Here is a 23303-nt window from a genome sequence, read left to right on the forward strand (position 1 = left end):
AAAGAACCCAAGTTTAAATTCTGAATGACTAATTAATTAATCAATAATCAGATAGGCAGGCACTGCTATTTAAGTATATTTAAAAGCCCTTTAGAGAGGGCTAGATTGCCACCTCTGATCACTCACGAAACATGTTAGGTGCTTTTCAAAGTAGGTTGGATTACCATAGCAACGCTAACTAAACAATGAAGTCGAGGACACCCATGTGGGAGCAACGACTGACAGGGACACATGGAGGTGCACCATGAGAGCCATCAACACCCAGGTGAGGGTGAGGAGAACCGTGGCAGAGTGCGAAGAGGACCACGGCAATATCCTGGTGGCAGTGGGAGCAGCAGAAGACATCCTTCAGGTGGTGGTAGCAGAAGATGTCATTCTTCAACTGGTGGGAGCACCAGAAGTCAAAAGTCTCGCTCCTCCCCAGCCATCTAATAGTAAAGCTCCTGCTCCGGTCAAATGTTCCTCTGCTCCCACCGGCACCGGCTGTGAAGGGTGTCTTCTGTTACTCCCACAGCTGAAGCATATTATCCTCTGCAGCCACTGCCTTAAGGATGTATTCTGCTGATCCCACCGCCCCCAGGATGTCGCCGTGGTCCTCCTCACCTTCCACCACCGGCTGCAGGTAAGTCAAAACTACCCGGACGGGTAAAAAAAAAAAAATTTGCCTGGGTACCCGGTAATTTTTGGGACCCGGTACAACACGAATCCTAAACATTGCATTTCTGTACATTGTTAACTATTTACAGTATATCACTTTTTAAAATATACAAGATCATAATATTTTTCTCTTTTTTAACCCCAATTATTCGAACTGCGCTGATATGCCTTGGCTATAAGTAACAGATACATAAAAAACATTATTTCTCAGAACACAAAGAAGTTATGTTTAATTTGAGATGCAAATGCTAGATATACAAAACAGCCCTAAAAGTGCCTTAAGAAATAGTACTAATTAGTAATTATGACCCCAAAAAGGTATGACGGTTACATTACATGGTTGTTGAATTTAAGAGATATATTCTATCATTTGTGAGTTTTCTGGTGTTTAACAAGATGTGAGCTATAACTAAAGCTTTTGCTACACAAACTGCAAATATATGGCCTCTCTCCTGTGTGCGTTCTCTGATGTATAACCAGGTTTGAACTACGAGTGAATAATTTTCCACATTCAGTACAAGCATAAGGTTTCTCGCCTGTGTGAGTATGTTGGTGCTTAACTAAAGTTGAGCGCTGAGTAAATTTATTTCCACATTCTTTGCATGAATATAGCTTCTCTCCTTTATGAATTCTCTGGTGGCTTGCGAGATTTGATTGGTCAGTAAAGCCTTTCCCACAATCCTTGCATATAAATGGCTTCTCACCTGTGTGAATTCTCTGGTGTACAACCAGATGTGAGCCTCTAAGGAAGGTTTTTCCACAATCAAGGCATGCATATGGCCTCTCTCCTGTATGAATAATCTGGTGTTTAACAAGAGTTGAGCTACATGTAAAACTTTTCCCGCACTCGCTACAAGTATAGGGTCTTTCACCTGTGTGACCTTTCTGGTGCAAAAGCAAGTGTGAGTTGGAGAAGAACCTTTTCCCACATTCGTTGCATGCAAACGGTTTGTCTCCTGTATGAGTTCTCTTGTGTAAAGCTAGAGTTGAACGGTACGTGAAGTTTCTTCCACATACATTGCATGGATAAGGCTTCTCCCCTGTGTGAGTTCTTTGATGGCTGACAAGGTTTGATCTGTCGGTAAAAGTTTTCCCACAGTCAGAGCAGGTATATGGTTTCTCTCCTGTGTGAGATCTTTGGTGTACGACTAGGTTAGCACTGCGTGTAAAGCTTTTATCACACTGAGTACATTTATAAAGCTTCTCCCGCTTTTTAGTTTTCCGATTGTTATTAAGATCTAGTTTTTCAATAAAGCGTTGGCTACATTTAGCACAATCACTTGTAGCCTGTACTTTATGGATTTTTGAGTTGTTAGTGACAATATTACCGCACTCAGAACATGGCTCTTTCACTATGTGAGTTCTCTGGTGTTTAACAAGATGTGAGCTTTGGGAAAATCTTTTGTTACATTTAAGACATGCAAATGGTTTTTCTCCCGTGTGAGTCCTTTGGTGCTTAACAAGAGTTGCTTTTTCTGCAAAACTTCTCCCACAATCAGTGCATGCATACGGCTTTTCTCCTGTATGTGTTTTCTGGTGTGAAGTAAGGTGTGATCTTTTGATAAAACTTTTTCCACATTCTGTGCATGGATAGCTTTTTTGCCCCTTGTCAGCTGTTGTAGTTGTACACTCTTGCGTATCCCCAGATTTTCTACGTCGATACAAAACTTTTTTGGGTTGGGTATTGCTCTGTGTTTCTACAATTTCTTGACAAGTCTTCTCTTTATGACCTGAATTGGGAGGTGTTTTAATTTTAACTTGCACCAATGTTGGATTTTGTCTTTTACAACTTGTGGATGGTTTGGTTTCAGAATTTGATGATTCGATGAGTTTACTCGAGTTTCTAAGGTTTTCCTCTCCATGATCATAATGGAGCACATGCTCATCCCATGTCTGAACTGACCATTGGAAAGGTCCTTGGGGCTCTTCGGGAGTCTTCTCAATCATGGATACATAACCTGCTGAAGAGAAATTATTTGTAGTTAAAGACCAATTCCCCTACTTATTTTAGCAGATCTTAGCATAGAGTGTAGTTCCATCATGACTATCCCAAATAGCCCTCAGTTCTCTAAAGGCAGACCATGCCTCAATTAAAAAATATTGTAATATGAATGTTTTTATGTAATGTAATAACTATGGGGTCTATTTAGTAAAGTATCTTGGCACTGGATATCTTCTTGCTGCACTATTCTATTAAAGTCTTACACTAGACACTATAGCATAATAAAGTGGTTTATTTGCAGGTTGCAAACACACAACATTTCGGGGATCTCCCTTCCTCAGGTGCAATATTTACATAAATCTGTGACAAAGTGAATAAACTTATATACCCCTGTTCCGGTCTCTGTTCTTTATGGCACCAATTGTCTTGGTGGCAAAACCTAAGCAAAATCAGTGCAAAGGAATTGCACCAGATTGATAAAAAAATAACATTCCCAATTACTAATGATCAATATTGTGTAATATATAAAGAAATGGCAAAATATAACTAAAATAGGTTGTCATCCCAAGTAATGGACTGCAAGATTTTCCTCAATGAGCTACACCTCTCTGCTTTCCAAGTGTCATCAACCATCATTTATGGCTCTCCCCACAACAGGATCCATTAGAAAACCGCAGGATGGGGTGTTTGAAAGGAGTGATATTTTCCTATAAAGCTTTCCTGTTATTCTGAGTTTCTTTACCAATAATGTTTCCCAGTGTTAAAGGAATTGATGCTGCTAGATAATGTAGGGGCACTGTATCTACCCAGGTACAGTTAAAAGTTATATTTATGGCTAACACCTGGAATGTTCCATGTCATAAATAAAATCACCTCCAGCCTCTCTCTTTTCTCCCCTCACTTTTACTCTTCCCCCCGTCCCTACCTTTCTTTTCTTATTTTCTCAATTTCTTTCTCCTCTTCTCTTTTGATTTCTCCGTTTTTAACTACCACTCCCTTCCAGTCTCTCTTCTGTCTACCTTTCTCACTCCTTTTTTATCTTCTCGTTCACTCTCCTCCATCCCCTCTTTTTCACATACCCCTCTTCCCTGTTATCTGTCTCCCCTTATCTTGCCCCACTCTTTCTCCATGTTTATATCTCCCCTGCTGTCTCTTTCCTTTGCTGTACAATTGCAGGATGCCCAGTGAAAGGGATAAGTAGTTTACTACCAGTGACTCACTATACCTGTATCTCTTACCTGTGTGGGCATTTATACAATTCCTTCTCCTTAGATTATCCTTCTGACCATTTACGTATGGCTCCTCCCCTTTTTCAATCCTAGACACAATCTCTGGTTTTCCATTGAGAAAGCCTGTTTAGGGAAATAAGTGTATTTTAAAGACTTGTAACCATCAATTCTTCCTGAAAACAACATTCACCATGAAAGATAGTTTTGTTTGGTCTTTATCTATATTTTCCAAAATCTGTTTTTACATTTTTTTAAAAACATTTTCTACTTGCAGCAGCAAAATAATTAAGGTACAATCCCACATAGCCAGTCAGAAAACGAACCATTTGTAATGAATTTAACAATCTTATAGGTTTCCTTCAACAAACCGGAGTGTGCCAATATCCAATATTTAGTTGCTTCCATTATTTTCAGAAATTAATCACAACTGGTAGTTCTTTGGGGTCTCTGAATGGAGGAGTGTTTGTCAATCAACAGTTTTCTTTACCCTTATGCACCCTGTTCTTACCAGAGAAGGGAAGGGGAGACAGACTTGTGCAACACACAGTGATGTCAGGAAAAGGGAGCAGTCGGAGGAAAATAACGCCCTCCCAAGTCTCGGCTCACTGTGTTTACAAAATAACTTTAAAAATACTTAGACGTATAGGATTTTTGTAATAAATGTTTCAAATCATTAAGATGTGATCCCTTAAACTTGTCACTGCCATTAGTATAATTTGGTCCTAGGAGGGACTTAAACATGTTTGGTATTGCTGAGGATTTCTAGGAGACGGACCTTCATCAGAGCTCTCTGCCTGACCATTCTTAATCCACAGACATCCTTCTTTTACCAACTGAAATCGTTGGTTTCACCTACTGTGGATTGTAGGCCAAGCTAAGGGTTCTCTTTAGAGACTCGTATTACTACAAATCTCTCCCTGGAAGTCAGGTAAAATAAATATCCAGGCTGTCAGCCTTTTTTTTTCCTTTTGTGGTGGGTTGTTTCCAGAGAGTGCAATGTCTGCATCAGGCTGGAGGGGGAGCACTGTGTTTCCATATCACACAGACTGATCTTCCGGATACTTTCCTATATCCTTGAATAGCGTCCCAGTCTGCTTATTCACAGCACATTGTAACACTCATCACTGACTTTGATTTCTACTCCCTTTGCTCGTTTTGGGAACACAAAGAATCTTTAAGCTACTTTTCGAAGTTCTGTGCCCAGTGTTGATATTGTGATTATCCTTGAGACAAAAATGTCTCTAGATATTACCGAGTGCAGGAGTGAGAGATGATCATTAGCACAATGTGAGTCAATAGAAGAGTGCTTGGAGAGATACGAGTCAGTGATGAACCAGTAATGAACAGAATATTTGACTTTTGTATGCAGAAATGGGCTGGGAAATCAACAGAGCCAGAAACTCCTCACACAGAAAGTGAGACAGAAATCACAGCTTCTCTTTCACATGATACGTCTGAGATGTACTCAAATGAAAAACTATAGAGCCTGTAGGCCGAGTCTGAATCTGCTCTCTGCCAGGAGGCTCTCCCATCCTGGGATTGAGCTTGCTAATGCGCCGGGGAAGCCACTAGATCCTATACCTAGGATGAATAGAATGCCTTCCTAGCCCCTGCACCGACATCCATCTTAAATGCGCCCTGCCCCGATTCTTCTTGATGATGCACCGGGGAAGCCAATACTAGATAATAAAAAGTGTTAATACAATGATACTACCATTTACTGAGCTAGGATATATCTTCTGATATTGTAAGGAATCGGGGAACACGTCCTTTGCTACGTGTTCCCTCCTTACCTATGTCTGCACAGACCTGTGCGCTGGCACCGGCGCATGCGCGCATCCCCGCTCTTCTAGGACTGCCACGGAGCTTGGCCCCGCCCCCCGGACGCGCTGCGCTTCTCTCGCGTGCCGCGCTCACGTGACGTTGTGCACCACTACCCAGCTGCGTGGCAACTAATTCTTTGCCACTTGTCTCCTGCAGCCTATCGCTGCTCCCGCTGGGGCCACGCCTCCCCTCCGCCTCCTGACCCATTGGTTCCTGCTTCCTATTTATACCTTGCTCATGCTCAGAGTCATTGCTGAGCATAACTCTTGTGACCTTGTGTTCCTGCGTTCTGTTTTGCCTTGCTACTGCAATGCTAGTGCTTTGCTGCTGTTTCTCTGTTGCTTTCTTGTGTACCGACCTGGCTTGATTATAGGACTCCCTCTGGATAAAGACCTCGGCTTGCCTCTGACTATCCGCACCTCTCCATCCCAGCCCTCGGCTTACGCACAATCTACCACTCCCCTGGCTCCAACCCTAGACTACGGCACACGGACACCAACCATCCCACTGGCTCCGCCACCTGGATCTCGGCAAGAACTCACACTAACCTAATCTCTCCAACCCAGACCCGGCTACGCTGACTATCCACCCTCCAGGCGTGATCCCGGTGCTGTGGGTGCGTGGTCTTGTACTTTTCCACCTCAGTACCCGGGTCCCACCTTGTTCGTGGTGAGCGCAAGCGTTACAGATATTAATGCAACAATATACAGGGTTCCTTAATTAGCTTTGAAAGATCATGAGCTATCATTACCCACAATAGTTTTACTTTTCTCTCTGTCAAAAACACATTAATCTTGGCAAATGTTGGTAAAATTCAAGGTGTATGTCATGGTTTTTAAAAACATTGACATTTTAATCTTAAATGCCTCTGAGTAAATTGTTTTGGCTGTGTTGTTTCTTGTACAAGCTCCTAGCCAGAGCTTAACAAAGAAACACGTGGTGTATATTCTGTGATATTTGTCACTGAAGTTTTAACACTTGGGCTTTGAGGCTTTAACTTGCAAAGTTAATAAACTAATAAAGCAGCATTATATTTATTTATTTACCTTGTTTGAAACAAGGGATCCCCCGGGGCTGAACTGTGACACGGCAAGCTACAGGGACACTCTGGACCCCGAGATTATTATTTAGAAATTTCCTTACAAGAATTGTTAAAGAACAATATGGCATACCTGGCGGTTTGCCAATGTAATTATACATTTGTAATTGTAACATTCTGTTATTTTAAATGTAATGTAAAATCTTTATTCAGCAATAAATTCATAAACCATTGCAGCATTTGGGCTAATACAATGTTGCCCCTGCTACAAATATATGTATACTGTGCAGAATTAACCTGTATCACGTGGTGCGATAAGGAATAAGAGACACTGTCCCTGATCTGTCTGGCAACATAACAGGAGATATGGGATTGGAAAAGAAGAAAAACAGATATAATATGGAGACAAACCGTCAGTCTGAGAAAGAGATAGTGTGAGAGTGCCACACAGAGAGATAGCAGAGGTGAAAGTGAGAAGGACTTAAGAGAGACAGCCTGATATTAACAGAGGTGAAAGAGGAGGCTTGTAGGAGACTGCTAGCCAAGGAGAGAGAAAGTGAGAGACAGCAGCAGAAACACACCCCCTACACAGAGAGAAGAGCCCACAGCAAGAGATCCAGATACTGGCCGAGCTGTTAAAGTGCAACCGGATAACAGACAGCCTGGAGGCCCTGTGCCACAACAATCAAATATCCTGTGTGAACTACATCACAAATGTTTCACCCTTAACAGGTCTGCAACGCGACAACACACCATATTGAGATAATGAAGCAGTGCTGGCAATAATATTGGCCTAAGTGGCTACTACATTGGACACTGGGACTAATATAAGGGACAATAGTGCAGCGTCCTCATCTATTGTGTATTGCATATGTATTTATATAGTGATTTAAGTATAGAGTGGTTTCTTTAAGAGTTAGGGCCATCTGCTTAAGGTTGCCCAGGGGTCATAGAGCCCCGTTTAATATATACACGTCTGGTTTTATGCAAGGGGTTGAATTATGGGGTACAAAGAGAGGAAAGAATCAGGCCCCGCAATAGCAGATACAGACTGTGGAAATAGAGGTGTTACAACACTAAAAATATACATAAATCCTTTTTTCCACAGGAAACCCTTAAGGTTACTCTGAGGCACCCCTGGGTGACGTGGCACCCTGGTTGAGAAACACTGCGATATGGCCTCTGGAATCAGTCTCACTCTAACGGCTAACATAAAGCTGTTAAATCATTGTGAGATGACATTGCAGCATCTGATTGGGTGATTATGTTCTTAAACTGTCTCTCTGAAAGATCGTACATAAATGAATGGTACAGCGATTTCCAAGATGGCTTGAGTAATAAAGAGATTCTCAGGGAATTTATAACCATGGACATATTTAGGAGAACCTGCGAAAATAATGAATGTGCCTATTTCTCTGGAGTTGTAGACGCAGTTTAAGATAAAGATTAAAGTATAAAGTTTAGGATAAAGTTAAAGTAGAAAGAATGTATTAAAGGGTAAAAATGTTGAATTGTCTAAGGGGAACAGTGCTGTAAATGGATAAATACTAATTACAGGGATATAGTTGTAAGGAATCCGCTCCTGGCTTTGATCCTAGCCTTGCAGACGTCTGCAGTTTACATAGTCTCCCTCTGGCAATCAATGGCACATGTGCTGCCACTCACTGCAGCTTCAGCCCTGTGCTCCGTCATTGGAAGAATGCTCACACACCTCCCTCCTGTGATTGGCTCGCCGCCCCTTTATATGCTGGGCTCTGGCACCGATTCAGTGCCGAGCATAGTCCTATCTCTTAGGATGTTACTGTGTTTGCCACAAGCTACCTGTTTGGCCGTCCTGTTCCTGGTTCCTAGATCTGGTTCCTGTGACCTGCTGCCTTTTCCCATACCAGAGGTCTGCCTACCGAGACCTAGTTCTGCTGCTCTCTTCCCTCGCAGATGCCTCTTTTGGACTCCTGTGCTGAAGCGCTGGTTTGCAAGCGCTGCCCGGCAGTGTGCCTGTTCCGGTCACCTTCTCCCTTGGTTGTGACCGGTACTATGGGCCGTTCCCGCCCCTTGCGCAGAGGCCACTCCCGCGCTGCTGCTGCTCCTACGCTGAAGCAGAACGCACCTGATTTCCCGTTGCCAAACCCCTGCTTGGATTACGATGTTTCTACTGTCTCCAACCCAGACCCTGGCGTGTCAAAGGATTACCCTGGCCTCTCCAACCCTGACCCTGCTATGAACGACTACGAACTGCGCAATCCAGAACCGGCTTCGTGGCCTAAGGTCGGTGTATTCACATCCCCACCTCAGCCCCGAGGTCCGGTCTTGGTTTGTGGCGAGCACAAGCGTGACAATAGGTAACCTAGTGAGATGGGAGATAAAAATTCTAATAACCCATTACCCAGTGATCGGAGGGTCTCGTAATTCTCCACCATCACGTCTTTGTAAAGATCCTTCTGTTCTTCTCCTAAATACTCCCATTCCTTCTTCGAGAAATACACAGCGACATCATTAAATTTGATAGGTACCTGAAACACATAGAACATTATGGCGATTTTCCATTGCATTTATAATGTAATACTCATAACCTTACTGCACATAAAATATAATATTCATAATAATCTCTCTCTATATATATATTGTAGTACCCATAATAATCTGACTGCATATATCATGTAACACTCATACATATATAATGTTATAATAAACTCAACGCATATACGTAAAACGCGTAACTTTACTGTATATATAATGTAATACTCATAATAAACGCACTCTATATATCATGTAATACTCATACCCTTGCTGCACATATAATGTAATACTACTAAGCTCACCGCATATATAATGTAATACACATAACATTACTGTGAAAAATAACCAGCGCATCAAATGATTACATCTAAATTAGGGACTTGGGTATGAAGTGATAGGGAGTGTGTAACACAGGAACAAATAAATATATACGCCTCTAGCAACATTGACTATGTGACCTTAAGTAAGGGATATATGTAGAGTCGGCTGCTATCCACAAAATATGGCTCATCATCTCATGAAACTAAGAGAGAAAAAGAGGAACAAGCGCACAAGGCAAAGTAGTAAATAATATTAGTGGAGATAAAAAAGGGGCAAGTATCGCACATACAAAAAATAAGGTCTTTTAAGATCTACTTGCTGCACACACAGCGCAGAGGTGACATGACTGGTTACCGCTCACTGCTAGACGGGATAGCCGTATGTACACATCTGATAATGAGCTTTTATCGCTTTGGCAACTTTGATTGTAATGATGAAGTGACTGTCTTGGATATTCTCGGGACACTGGATTTTCATATCACTCCCACATAAGCCGGAGCCTGAGGAGGAAGGTCGCACCATCTCCAAGGCCGCCACCAATACATCATTTGGGACAGGTGGTACTCTGCATAAGTATCCTGACCACCAGATCCAACAGCTCACGACACTGTCCTCCTGCGGCTGTCCTTACCGGCAGTGGTAACACCATGCTGATTGTGGCATGATATGCTTAAAATATCGTATTTTTTGTATGTGCGATACTTACCCCTTTTTTACCTCCACTAATATTATATTATTTACTACACTACGAGTTGTGCACTTGTTCCTTTTTTATGCATAACTTTACTGTATATATAATATAATGCTCACAATAACCTTACTGCATGAATAATATAAGTAGCTGTACATGACGTAAAATACACTGATCTACATCTAAAAGGTTATTAATTAAACATTAATCTTTTTTTCCACCCTTCCCTGTAACACCTTGCTATCTCTTGTCCCCTCTTCCCCACCTTACTCTCTCATCCATCATGCCCTGCTCCTCTTTGCACTTTCTTCCCCTCTCTTTGCACTCCCTGCCTTACTGTGTCTGCTCCTCTCTGTGCACACTACACTCCCTCCTCTCCTACTCATCTCATCTGTCTCCTCCTCACCTTGCTGTCTCCACTGCCATTAAAATCCCCTCCCTCAGTTTCCTGGGTGAGTGAGAGACCGCTCAGTCTATCACAGAGTGGGATATATGTATGTATGTATGTATGTATGTATGTATGAATGTATGTATGAATGTATATATGAATGTATGTATGAATGTATGAATGTATATAGCATCGACAGTGTACTCATCGCTTTACAAAGACAATACAGTACAGGGAATTATAATAAAACAACATGTTCCGCTCAAGGATGTCTTCTCTCTACTCCCTTTGTATCTAAAGCCCTCTTCTGCCTTAAATCTTTCTCACCAACTGCCCCGCACCTCTGGAATGCCCTTCCCCTCAATACCAGACTAGTACCCTATCTACCCACCTTTAAGACCCACCTGCTTAACTAAGCATATGAGTAGCTCCGTAGCTAACACTATACACCTGATACATACAGCTTGGCCCCTTACAGATGCTCTTACCAGAATGCCCGCCTACTGTCTCTGTATGTTACTCCTACCAATTAGATTGTAAGCTCTTCGGAGCAGGGACTCCTTTTCCTAAATGTTACTTTTATGTCTGAAGAACTTAATCCCATGATCTGTTATTTGTATTATTTGCTACTTATATGATTGTCCCGTGTATTACTACTGTGAAGCTCTATTTACATTAATGGCACTATATAAATAAAATAAAGACATACAGTCATGTGAAAAAGAAAGTACACCCTCTTTCAATTCTATGGTTTTACATATCAGTACATAATAACAATCATCTGTTCCTTAGCAGGTCTTAAAATTAGGTAAATACAACCTCAGATTAACAATAACACATGACATATTACACGGTGTCATGATTTATTTAACAAAAATAAAGCCAAAATGGAGAAGCTATGTGTGAAAAACTAAGTACACCCTTACTGCTTCCATAAGAATTAAGATGCTAAGTAGCAGACAGGTGCTGCTAATCAAATGCCCTTGATTAATTCACCATAAGCAAGTGTGACCACCTCTATAAAAGCCGACATTTTAGCAGTTTGCTGGTCTGGAGCATTCAGGTGTGTGTTAACACAATGCCAAGGAGGAAAGACATCAGCAATGATCTTAGAGAAGCAATTGTTGCTGCCCATCAATCTGGGAAGGGTTATAAGGCCATTCCCAAACAATTTAAAGTCCATCATTCTACAGTGAGAAAGATTATTCAAAAGTGGAAAACATTCAAGACAGTTGCCAATCTTCCCAAAAGTGGATGTCCCAGCAAATTCACACACAATCTCAGACTCTACTGTTAAAGTTCATGACAGTACAATTAGAAAAAGACTGACCAAGTATGGTTTGTTTGGAAGGGTTGCCAGGAGAAACACTTCTCTCTAAAAAGAACATGGCAGCACGGCTTAGGCTTGCAAAGTTGCATATTAACAAACCACAAGACTTCTGGAACAATGTCCTTTGGACAGACGAGACCAAAGTGGAGAAGTTTGGCCATAATGCACAGCGCCACGTTTGGCGAAAACCAAACACAGCATATCAGCACAAACCCTCTTACAAACTGTCAAGCACGGTGGTGGAGGGGTGATGATTTGGGCTTCTTTTGCAGCCATAGGACCTGGGAACCTTGCAGTCATTGAGTCGACAATGAACTCCTCTCTATACCAAAGTATTCTAGAGTCAAATGTGAGGCCATCTGTCTGACAGCTAAAGCTTGGCCAAAATTGGGTCATGCAACAGGACAATGATCCCAAGCACACCAGCAAATCTACAACAGAATGGCTGAAAAAGAAAAGAATCAAGGTGTTGAAATGGCCCAGTCAAAGTCCAGACCTCAACCCGATTTAAATGCTGTGGCTGGACCTTAAGAGAGCTGTGCATAAACAAATGCCCACAAACCTCAATGAACTGAAGCAACGTTGTAAAGAAGAGTGGGCCAAAATTCCTCCACAACGATGTGAGAGACTGATAAATTCATACAGAAACAGATTACTTCAAGTTATTGCTGCTAAAGGTGGTTCTACAAGCTATTGAATCATAAGGTATGTAGAGGGAGAGGGGGATTGGCCCGGTATTAAAGAGGTTACACCCCATATGGCTACCCCCTGACCTCACCAGGGAGGCAAGGGGTTAACTGGACTGCGGTCCAGGAATGTGGTTCCTACCTTGCCGCAACATTCAAATGTGTATTCCCCTGTTATCATGCATTGTCACCATTTCAGTGTCTGCACCACACACACACTGGGATCCGTTCGGAAGGAGAAGGGTTAATAGTTAAGGAAGTGATTATAGCCCTTTGTTCCATGTTCCCGCCTTTTCAGGCTCCATTTTTCAGTGTCCCATAGGTCGCCATTGCAGCTCCATTCAATCCAATGGCGAATCCAGCGGTTTTGGGCCTGTTTCCAGCGAAGACCAGCAGGTGGCGTCCGAGAGGAGGAGCGGCGGTTTCCCATTTTAAGTCAATGGGCCCATTGACTTCAATGGGGATTCCTCGACGTCGACCTCCAGAAACGGGTTGGCAGCCATCCAAACCGCAGACCGCAAAAGCGGATACATTTTCTTAAAGAGAGCTTTTATCACTACTAGTTCAAGGTCAACGACAAGTGGCGTGGGAACCTTAGGTTCTAGGGCACCCAGAAATAAAATTATTTTTGCCCCTAGCTCCTAGGCACCCCCCCACTCGACCACCACCGGGTCCTAGAATCCAGGACCCCCAGAAAGGGGCGCGCGCGCCAAGAGGGTCGCAACATTGACTCCAATGGCGGAGAAAAGAACAGCGCGACAAAACGGTTAAGTCCGAAACCCTAAAGTGTGGAAGCCCATATCTCCGGTTCTGGGAGGACCAGAGGGCTGGGATTTGGGTCGCATGTAGTCACTGTTCCGGCATGACTGCATGGCCACTTCCAGCCCTCTCCGACCAACCAGACGGAGTGTGGGCAACTGTAAAGATTGGTGATTTTCCCCATAGACTTCAATGGCTGCGTTACTCCATTGAAAGATTATGGCGGAGGAGTCCTATAGACTTCAATGGCGGAGTTTCCCCATTGAAAGACTATAGCTACGAAACCCATTGACTTCAACGGCGGAGTTGCTCCATTGGACGCCTATGGTGGCGGAGCCCGTTGATTTCAATGGGAAAAGAGTGAAAAGCAGAGATTCATTTTCAAAGCGGAGAATCCTGTATTAAAGTAAGAAGAGTTTTAACTGTATTTTGTATCTCCAGTCTGGAAGGTCGCAGCGGGCTGAAACTTGGCCACCATGGAGAGTCACCTCCGGCATGAGGGACTGGCCCGTTTCAACTCGCTCGGCCCAACAGAACGGATTATTTTAATATGCCTTAATATTAAAAACTGTATTGAATTTCAAAGCGGGGATAAAAGCCCGCGAAAATTCCTGCAATCTGTGGAATGTCAATGCTCAGGGGGGCGACCTATTGTCTACGACAGACCCCCTGATCAAAGGCTCAGCCACCCTAGCTGTATACATTAGGGCGGAGAAATGCAGGGCTTGAGTGGTCTGTAAGTGCTATAACTCACACCTACAAACAAAGAATTTCCTGACCAGATCCCCATCTGGTAGACTTGTCGGCGCCCTGACTTTTGTGTGGGGCTAAAGAAATGAGACCCCCAGGGCCTGAAGTACGCATGTGCCAACTAGCTGGGGGGCATGGGTTATCAATGTTCCAACGTTAGAGATTGGATGCAGGTAATTGTTCTGCAATAGCCTGCACTCAATGATAGTTATAGGACTGGAATTGCATATAAACTGATGTCAGCCCTATATCCTTTGTCTTCATTTTACCAACTGATTGATGCCTGATTGCTGTTGAATTGCTAATCCTGTTCTCCTGATTACTTCTACATTCCAATCCCTAAGTAAGTGCTACTTCTTGTCTGTTATTTGTACTTTCTGCTGTGTTCACCTATCTAAGGAATAAATTCTTTTTATTATATCTAAGCCGTGTTCAGTTCAACCCACTTATTTGGTGTATATTATATCCTATCACAAGTTCCCGTGACAACGTATACTTAGTTTTTCACACATGGCTTCTCCATTTTGGCTTTATTTTTGTTAAATAAATCATGACACGGTGTAATATGTCATGACACAGTGTAATATGTCATGTGTTGTTGTTCATCTGAAGTTGTATTTATCTAATTTTAAGACCTGCTAAGGAACAGATGATTGTTATTATGTCCTGATATGTAAAACCACAGAATTCAAAGAGGGTGTACTTTCTTTTTCACACCACTGTATATCTATACCTATATCAGAGAAAGAGTCCGCAGCACTCTCCAGATTAAAAAAAAATAATTTATTGAAACATAGGGCAACCAACGTTCTCTCGAGAGATTGAGAAAGGACCGTGTGGGTCCGAAACGTACGTTGCTCTAGGTCAGGGGGACGCAAACTTTTTTCCCTGCGCCCCCCTGCCGGCTGTCCCCTCACTCCCACGCCCCCCCCAACCCCAACTTACCCGCGCACTGGCGTAATGACGTCACGCTGCTCGTCACGTGACCTCGCAGCGTCATTTTGATGCCGCGTTGCCATGGCGACGCAGGGAGGAAGCCGCCGGAGCCACGGTAAGTTAGGTTTAATTTAAGTGCCTTCGGGAAGCGCGCTGGGCCTCTGTTAACCCCGCGCCCCCCAGTTTGCGCACCGTTGCTCTAGGTTACGTTGGTTGCTCTATGTTTCAATTTTAAAAAAAAATTCCATCTGGAGTGTGCTGCGGACCCTTTCTTTGTTATATATTTACTAGACTGGTTTGGCGTTCCCTGTCCCTCTGCGTGCACCTCAATTACTGTTAAGTATACTTTCTCTTATTTGTTATACAGTCTGCTGGATTTGAGTGCACTCAGCATTTTTGAATCTTATACACACATACATACATACATACATACATACATACATACATACATACATACATACACACTTACGTTTATGGATGGATCCTTTTTCTTCATAGTTTCTGTGTACCATTTGTCCAAGAGTTTGACCTCTGAGGTTGGCATACTTTCAGAAATAACATGCGATGTATTCATCCTGAAAGGGTGAGAGGGGAGAAGAGTGTGAGAGGGAAAGGATGATCTACATCAGGGGTGGCCAACCCATGAATAATGTTATACTCCTAATAATCTCACTGCATGTATAATGTTATTCTCCTAATAATCTCACTGCATTTATAATGTTATACAGTACTACTAATAATCTCACTGCATTTATAATGTTATACAGTACTACTAATAATCTCAATGCAATATAATACTCCTAAAAATCTCACTCCATATATATTTCTCTAAGGATGTCTGCTGAACGGCCGGTCACTCACCCAGGGACAGCCAATGAGACTGCACTGTGTGTAATGAGGCTGTGTTACTTATTTATTTATAAAATATTTTACCAGGAAGTAATTAATTGAGAGTTACCTCTCGTTTTCAAGTATGTCCTGGGCACATAGTTAAGACAAATATTACATGTTTACAAATACAGTTACATAATGAGCAGGGTATACATTATATACAAGACATTGCATGCACAGTTAGAGATAATATATATTATGGGCGTATGAAACAGTTACAGACCAGATTAAAATGTGTGACAGCCTTAGATTTGAAAGGACTTAGACTGGTGGTGGATGTAAGAGTCTCTGGTAGGTTGTTCCAGTTTTGGGGTGCACGGTAAGAGAAGGAGGAGCGGCCGGATACTTTGTTGAGCCTTGGCACCATGAACAGTCTTTTGGAGTCTGATCTCAGGTGATAGGTGCTGTATGTGGTAGGGGTGAGGAGCTTGTTCAGGTAGCTGGGTAGCTTGCCCATAAAGAATTTGAAGGCAAGACAGGAAAGCTGAACTTTGCGCCTAGACTCGAGTGATGACCAATCTAGTTCTTTGAGCATTTTGCAGTGATGTGTGTTATAGTTGCATTGGAGAACAAAAAAACGACAAATTGAATTGTAGAGGGTGTCAAGTTTGCTAAGGTGGGTTTGAGGTGCCGAGCCATATACTATGTCTCTATAGTCAATAATTGGCATTAGCAACTGCTGTGCGAAACGTTTTCTGACAGGGAGACTTAGGGAGGATTTATTCCTGTAAAGTAGCCCTAGTTTGGCATAGGTCTTTGTTGTCAGGGTATCAATGTGCATCCCGAATGTTAAGTTGGAGTCAAACCATATGCTCAGGTATTTAAAACTAGTAACAGGAGTTAGGGTGGTGTTAGTGTTGGTTCTAATCTGGAGCTCAGTCGCTAGAAGCTTTAAAAATTTAGTCTTGGTCCCAAATACCATTGTTACAGTCTTGTCAGTGTTTAAAAACAGTTTGTTTTGGGAAATCCAGTTTTCGAGTCTCAAAAAGTCAGACTGAAGTATGTGTTGAAGGTCAGAGAGGCTATGGCTGTGTGCATATAGGATTGTGTCATCTGCATACATGTGTATTGAGGCTTCCTTACAAGCTGTGGGAAGATCATTAATGAACACTGAGAAGAGTAGGGCCCCCAGAACAGAGCCTTGCGGGACGCCACAGGTGATATCCAGGGGGTTAGAGTTAGAGCCAGAGATGGACCCATATTGGGATCTACCTGATAGGTAGGACTGGAACCAGTTTAAAGCATGCTTCCCTATTCCTGAGCTCTGGAGTTTGTTAAGCAGGATAGAATGATCAACAGTATCAAAAGCCTTTGCAAAATCTAGGAATACTGCACCAGTGAGTTGACCCCGATCTATTCCACACTGGGTTTCATTGCAAACTTTTAGCAGGGTAGTTACGGTAGAGTGTTTGGGGCGAAAGCCAGATTGGAATTGGCTAGGGAAATTTGTCTTGTTATAGTAATCGCTTAATTGGGAGTGGACACATTTTTCCATGACTTTGGATAGGATTGGGAGAAGGGAGATTGGCCTGTAGTTTGAGACAGTGTTTTTGTCCCCACTTTTGAAGATTGGGACAACTCTGGCAGCTTTCCAGGTCTTAGGGATATGGCCTGCAGACAGGATAGAGTTGACTATGGAAGCAATTGGTTTGGCAATGGTTGGGGCACCAAGTCTTAGGAACCTAGATTGTAGTAAGTCAGGTCCACATTGGCTGCTTAGTTTTAATTTGAGAAGCGCTTGTGTAATCTCCTCTTCGGATACTGGGACAAATTGAAAATTATGGGCAGTGCTGGGAGCGGGTGGGGCTATAGAGGTACTCTCAGAATGAGGTTCATGTATGTGGTTTGGGTTGCGTTTTGCTAATAAGTGGGGTTTGTCAGAGTAATATCGCCCTTAGTGATATTACTTGGCTGTTGATGGTTAGAAGGCTGGAATATGTTGTTGATAACCTTCCAGAAGTTAGCTGGGTTTGATGTGTTCTGGAGGAGATTGTCAGAGTAATATTGTGCTTTTGCATGCCTTGTGCACATGTTCCGCAGGCATCTGTAGTGATTGAGATCCTTGGTAGTGCCAGTTACTTTGTGGCTTTTCCACAAGGCATCCCTGAACTGGTAGAGTGCTATAAGGTCAGGTGTAACCCATGGAAGGTGGGCACCCCGTACCCTTATTCTGCGTAGTGGAGCATGGGTATCACAGAGTTTTAAGAACTCGGATTGGAAATAGTCGAGCGCTGAATCAGGGTCAGGAATTAAATCGATTCTATGCCAAGGGCAGTTGGTAAGGTCAGCCAGAAACTGTTGTGGGTTAAAGTTTCTAAATGTTCTAGTGAGGAGAACTTTAGGGCTTTATTGGGGCGATTTAATTTTCCTTACATAGTACACTATTGCATGGTCACTGAAAATGTCAGGAAGGACTCCAGAGGATTGGATTCTGCTGGGATTTGAGGAGAGAATCCAGTCTAGCAAGGAATGGTTGTGCGATTTCAGGTCCGTGTGGGTTGGGAAATGAGTTGCGAAAGGTAAGCGATTTGATTTGTATCTGGATTTTGTGGTTTTTAGGGTCGAGCCAATTGAAGTTGAAATCCCCAAGAACTAGCAGCTCACTCTTCTCATTCAGAGAGGAAATGGAGCCAAGAAACTGGGTGATATCAGTCAGGGACTGTAGAGGGGCTTTAGGGGGGCGGTAGATGCCAGCAAGCAAGATGGGCTTAGAAAAGGGGAGGCAGATTCTGCAAACTAGGATTTCAAGAGGTTGGGCTTGGGGGGCAATTTAACAGTGTAAATTGTAAGGTGTCTGCAATATAAAATAACACTCCTCCTCTCTTTGACCTATCTCTCCTAGAAATGGAGTATCCCTGAATGGCAATATGTGCATCAGGGGTCTTAGGGGTTAGCCATGTTTCTGTAAGAATGATGGCTTTTGGTTTATGCATAAGGCACCATGCTCTTAGTTCATCCAGTTTGGGCAGCAGACTCCGGATATGTATATGGACGACAGATAGCCCTTTTTGGAATTTGAAGGGGGTAACAGATTAAGTGTTACAAATACAGTGTCTGTAGAGTTCAAATTGGAGTTCAATTGGAGGTGAAGAATACAAGAACTGGACTCTGAACTCCATCATCAATACAGTGGGTGCACCATTCTCCTACCAAACAATCCAACCGGAACTTCAAGACAACAATACAAAAGACACAGCACACCAGAAGTGAATGGCAAATAATGTAACAAAAAAAAAACACACAAACATATAGCATAGACTTACAATTAAAAAAGTTAAAGTAGGTGCCACGATATCCCAGTGAGAGCTGGAAAGGTCCGTTGGTGTGATTCTGCTAGGACCACTAGGTCCCCGGAGTCACAGCTCGCAGCACTTGGATCCGTGGAGGCAACACAGCTCAACAACTGATCCACTGACAAGCATTTCCACGTGATGACGTACGGACGCTCCTGTGTGATGATGTATAGCAAAGTACCCAGACCTCGTACAGCTTACTTCATCGAGGCTTTACTCCCTGATGAAGCATGCCATATGTGCAAAACATATTAAGGAGAAGGGGAATTGAGTAAAGGAGGAATTGAGTGAGGGGGGATTTAGAGAGGGAGGAGTGGAGGGGAATTGATTGAGAGAGGACAGGGGGGATTGAGTGAGAGAGGCGCAGGGGGGAATTGAGTGAGGGGGAAAGGGGGTAATTGAGTGAGAGAGGACGGGGGGATTGAGTGAGGGAGGACGGAGGGATTTAGTGACGGAGGACGGGGGGAAGGAGTGAGGGGGGACGGGGGGGATTGAGTGAGAGGACGGAGGGATTGAGTGAGAGAGGACGGGGGGATTGAGTGAGAGAGGACAGGGGGGTTGAGTGAGAGAGGACGGGGGGATTGAGTGAGAGAGGACGGGGGGGATTGAGTGAAGAGGACGGGGGGATTGAGTGAGAGAGGACGGGGGGATTGAGTGAGAGAGGACGGGGGGATTGAGTGAGAGGACGGGGGGATTGAGTGAGAGAGGACGGGGGGGATTGAGTGAGAGAGGAGGGGGGAATTGAGTGAGAAGACAAGGAGATTTAATGCAAGGAGGACATGGGGGGATTTAGTACGAGAGAAGGAGCAGGGGGGATTGAGTGAGACAGGAGGAGGGGGGATTGAGTTTGAGTGAAAGAGATGCAGGGGGGGTTGAGTGAGAGAGGAGAAGCAGGGGGGACTGATGAGAGAGGAGGAGCAGGGGGGATTGAGTGAGAGGAGGAGCAGGGGGAGTGAGACAGGAGATGGGGGGATTGAGTGAAAGAAAAGCAGAGGGGATTGAGTGAAAGAAAAGCAGAGGGGATTGAGTGAAAGAAAAGCAGGGGGAATTGAGGGATAGAAGGTGGGAGGAGGGGGAAATGGGGGGGAGGAGGGGGAAATGGGGGGGAGGTGGGGGAGAAGGCAGGGGGAGGGGTGGAAGGAATAAAGGACGAAGGATGAAAGGGGGGATAGAAGGAAGGGGGGGAAGGAAGGAAGGAGAGGGGGAGGGCGGAAGGAAGGAGAGGGGGGGGGGGAAAGAGAGGGGGGAGGAAGGAGAGGGAGGGAAAGGGAGGGAGAGGGAAAGGAAGGTGGGGGAAAGGGAAGAAGGGGGGGAAGGGAGGAAGGAAGGGTGGGAGGAAGGGGGGAAGGGAGGGAGGAAGGGAAGTAGGGGGGAGGAGAGGGGGGGAAGGAGGGAGGGGAGGAAGGGGGGAAGGAGGAAGGGGGAAGGGGGGAGGGGAGGGAGGAAGGGGGGGAGGGGAGGGAGAAGGGGGAGGGAGGGGGTAGGGGGGGGAGGAAGGGAAGGGGGAGGAAGGAAGGGAGGGGGGAGGAAAGGAGGGAGGGGGAGGGAATGGAGGGGGGAGGAAGGAAGGGAGGGGGAGAGGGGAGGCAGGGAAGAGAAGGGGAGGAAAGGAGAGGGGGAGGAAAGGAGAGGGGAAGAAAGGAGGGGGGGAAGGGGAGAGGGAGGGAGGGAGGAAGGGGGGAGGGAGGGGAAGGGGGGAAGGAGGGGGAAAATGGGGGGGAAGGGAGGGTGGGGGGAGGGGGGAAAGAAAGGGAGGAAGGGGAGGAGAAAGAGGAGGAGGGAAGGAAGGGGGGAGGAGAGGGGGGAAGGAGAAGGGGGAAGGGAGGGAGAGGAGGGAGGAAGGGGGAGGGGAGGGGTGGGAGGAGGAAGGGAAGGGGGAGGAAGGAAGGGAGGGGGGAGAGGAAGGGAGGGGGAGGGAGGTAAGGAGGAGGGGGAGGAAAGGAGAGGGGAGAAGGAAGGGAGGAAAGAAGGGAGGGGGAAGGGAGGGGGGAGGAAAGAAGGGGGAGGAAAGAAGGGGGAGGAAAGGAGGAGGAGGAAAAGAGGGGTGGAAGGGAGGGGGGGAAGGAAAGGAGGAGGGAGGAAGGGAGGGGGGAGGAAAGGAGGAGGGAGGAAGGGAGGGGGGAGGAGGGGAGGGAGGAAGAGGGAAGGAAGGGAGGGGGGAGGAAGGGAAGGGGAAGGGATGAAGGGAGGAGGAAGGGGGAGGGGGGAAGGAGGGGGGAAGGGAGCGGGGGGAAAGAAAGGGGGGAAGGGGAGAGAAAGAGGGGAGGGAAGAAGGGGGAGGAAGGTGAAGGGGGAATAGAGGGGGGGAGGGAGAGAGAGAAAGGGGGGGAGGAAGGGAGGGGGGGAGAGAGAAGGGGGAAGGAGAAAGGGGGAGAGAGAAAGGGGGAGGGAGAGAGAAAGAGGGGGAGGGGAGAGAAAGGGGAGAGAAAAAGAAAACATACACTATATATACCCTAACAATAAACATGCTGCATTGTCTGTGTGTCTGTCTCCTCCCAGTCTGTGTGTCTGTGTGTGTGTGACTGCCCCTCTCCAGTCTGTGTGTGTCCTGCCCCCTCTCAAGTGCGTGTGTGTTTGTGTGTGTGTGTGACTGCCCCCTTCCAGTCTGTGTCTCTCTCTCTCTCTGTCACCCTCTCTCTCTCTGTCACCCACTCTCTCTCTCTCTTGTCACCCACTCTCTCTCTCTGTCGCCCACTCTCTCTCTCTGTCGCCCACTCTCTCTCTCTGTCGCCCACTCTCTCTCTCTGTCGCTCACCTCTCTCTCTGTCGCCCCACTCTCTCTCTCTGTCGCCCACTCTCTCTCTCTGTCGCCCACTCTTCTCTCTGTCGCCCACTCTCTCTCTCTGTCGCCCACTCTCTCTCTCTGTCGCCCACTCTCTCTCTCTGTCGCCCACTCTCTCTCTCTCTCTCTCTGTCGCCCACTCTCTCTCTCTCTCTGTCGCCCACCTCTCTCTCTCTCTCTGTCGCCCACTTTCTCTCTCTCTGTCGCCACTTTCTCTCTCTCGGTCGCCCACTTTCTCTCTCTCTGTCGCCCACTTTCTCTCTCTCTGTCGCCCACTCTCTCTCTCTGTCGCCCACACTCTCTCTCTGTCGCCCACTCTCTCTCTCTGTCGCCCACTCTCTCTCTCTGTCGCCCACTCTCTCTCTCTGACGCCCACTCTCTCTCTCTGTCGCCCACTCTCTCTCTGTCGCCCACTCTCTCTCTCGCGCTCGCCCACTCTCTCTCTCTCTGTCGCCCACCCTCTCTCTCTGTCGCCCCTCCCTCTCTCTGTCGCCCACTCCTCTCTCTGTCGCCCACTCTCTCTCTGTCGCCCACTCGCTCTCTCTGTCGCCCACTCGCTCTCTCTGTCGCCCACTCGCTCTCTCTGTCGCCCACTCGCTCTCTGTCGCCCATCTCTCTCTCTGTCGCCCACTCTCTCTCTCTGTCGCCCACTCTCTCTCTCTGTCGCCCACCTCTCTTCTCTCTGTCGCCCACTCTCTCTCTCTGTCGCCCCACTCTCTCTCTCTGTCGCCCACTCTCTCTCTCTCTCTCTCTGTCGCCCACTCTCTCTCTGTCGCCCACTCTCTCTCTGTCGCCCACTCTCTCTCTGTCGCCCACTCTCTGTCTGTCGCCCACTCTCTCTCTCTCTGTCGCCCATTCTCTCTCTGTCGCCCACTCTCTCTCATATCTGTCGCCCACTCACTCTCTGTCGCCCACTCTCTCTCTGTCACTCTCTGTTGCCCACTCTCTCTCTCTGTCGCCCACTCTCTCTCTCTGTCGCCACTCTCTCTCTCTGTCGCCCACTCTCTCTCTGTCGCCCACTCTCTCTCTGTCGCCCACTCTCTCTCTGTCGCCCACTCTCTCTCTCTCTGTCGCCCATTCTCTCTGTCGCCCACTCTCTCTCATATCTGTCGCCCACTCTCTCTCTGTCGCCCACTCTCTCTCTCTGTCGCCACTCTCTCTCTCTGTCGCCCACTCTCTCTCTCTGTCGCCCACTCTCTCTCTCTGTCGCCCACTCTCTCTCTCTGTCGCCCACTCTCTCTCTCTGTCGCCCACTCCCCTCTCTCTGT

At 45.7% G+C, this 23303-nt stretch overlaps 1 protein-coding gene across 3 annotated transcripts in view; it reads right to left on the reverse strand.

Moving 5' to 3' along the window:
- LOC142495585 (uncharacterized) overlaps window positions 1–23303 on the reverse strand; it is a 33662-nt gene that overhangs the window by 805 nt on the left and 9554 nt on the right. The window contains exons 1-5 of one of the 3 annotated variants that reach the window (XM_075601257.1): window positions 19224–19593; window positions 15539–15644; window positions 9075–9201; window positions 3838–3951; window positions 1–2618 (exon numbers count right to left, since the gene is read on the reverse strand). The exon at window positions 1–2618 is cut by the window's left edge and continues 805 nt beyond it. In XM_075601257.1, coding sequence (XP_075457372.1) covers window positions 1024–2618; window positions 3838–3951; window positions 9075–9201; window positions 15539–15643 — 1941 coding nt within the window. In that variant the 5' untranslated portion in view covers window position 15644; window positions 19224–19593 and the 3' untranslated portion in view covers window positions 1–1023. Of the gene's footprint in view, window positions 2619–3837; window positions 3952–9074; window positions 9202–15538; window positions 15645–19223; window positions 19594–23303 lie in introns of those variants that run through there. The other 2 variants (XM_075601256.1, XM_075601255.1) reach the window with 2 other exon arrangements.

This window comes from Ascaphus truei, chromosome 5, assembly GCF_040206685.1.
Source record: "Ascaphus truei isolate aAscTru1 chromosome 5, aAscTru1.hap1, whole genome shotgun sequence".
Classification (NCBI taxonomy): domain Eukaryota; kingdom Metazoa; phylum Chordata; class Amphibia; order Anura; family Ascaphidae; genus Ascaphus; species Ascaphus truei.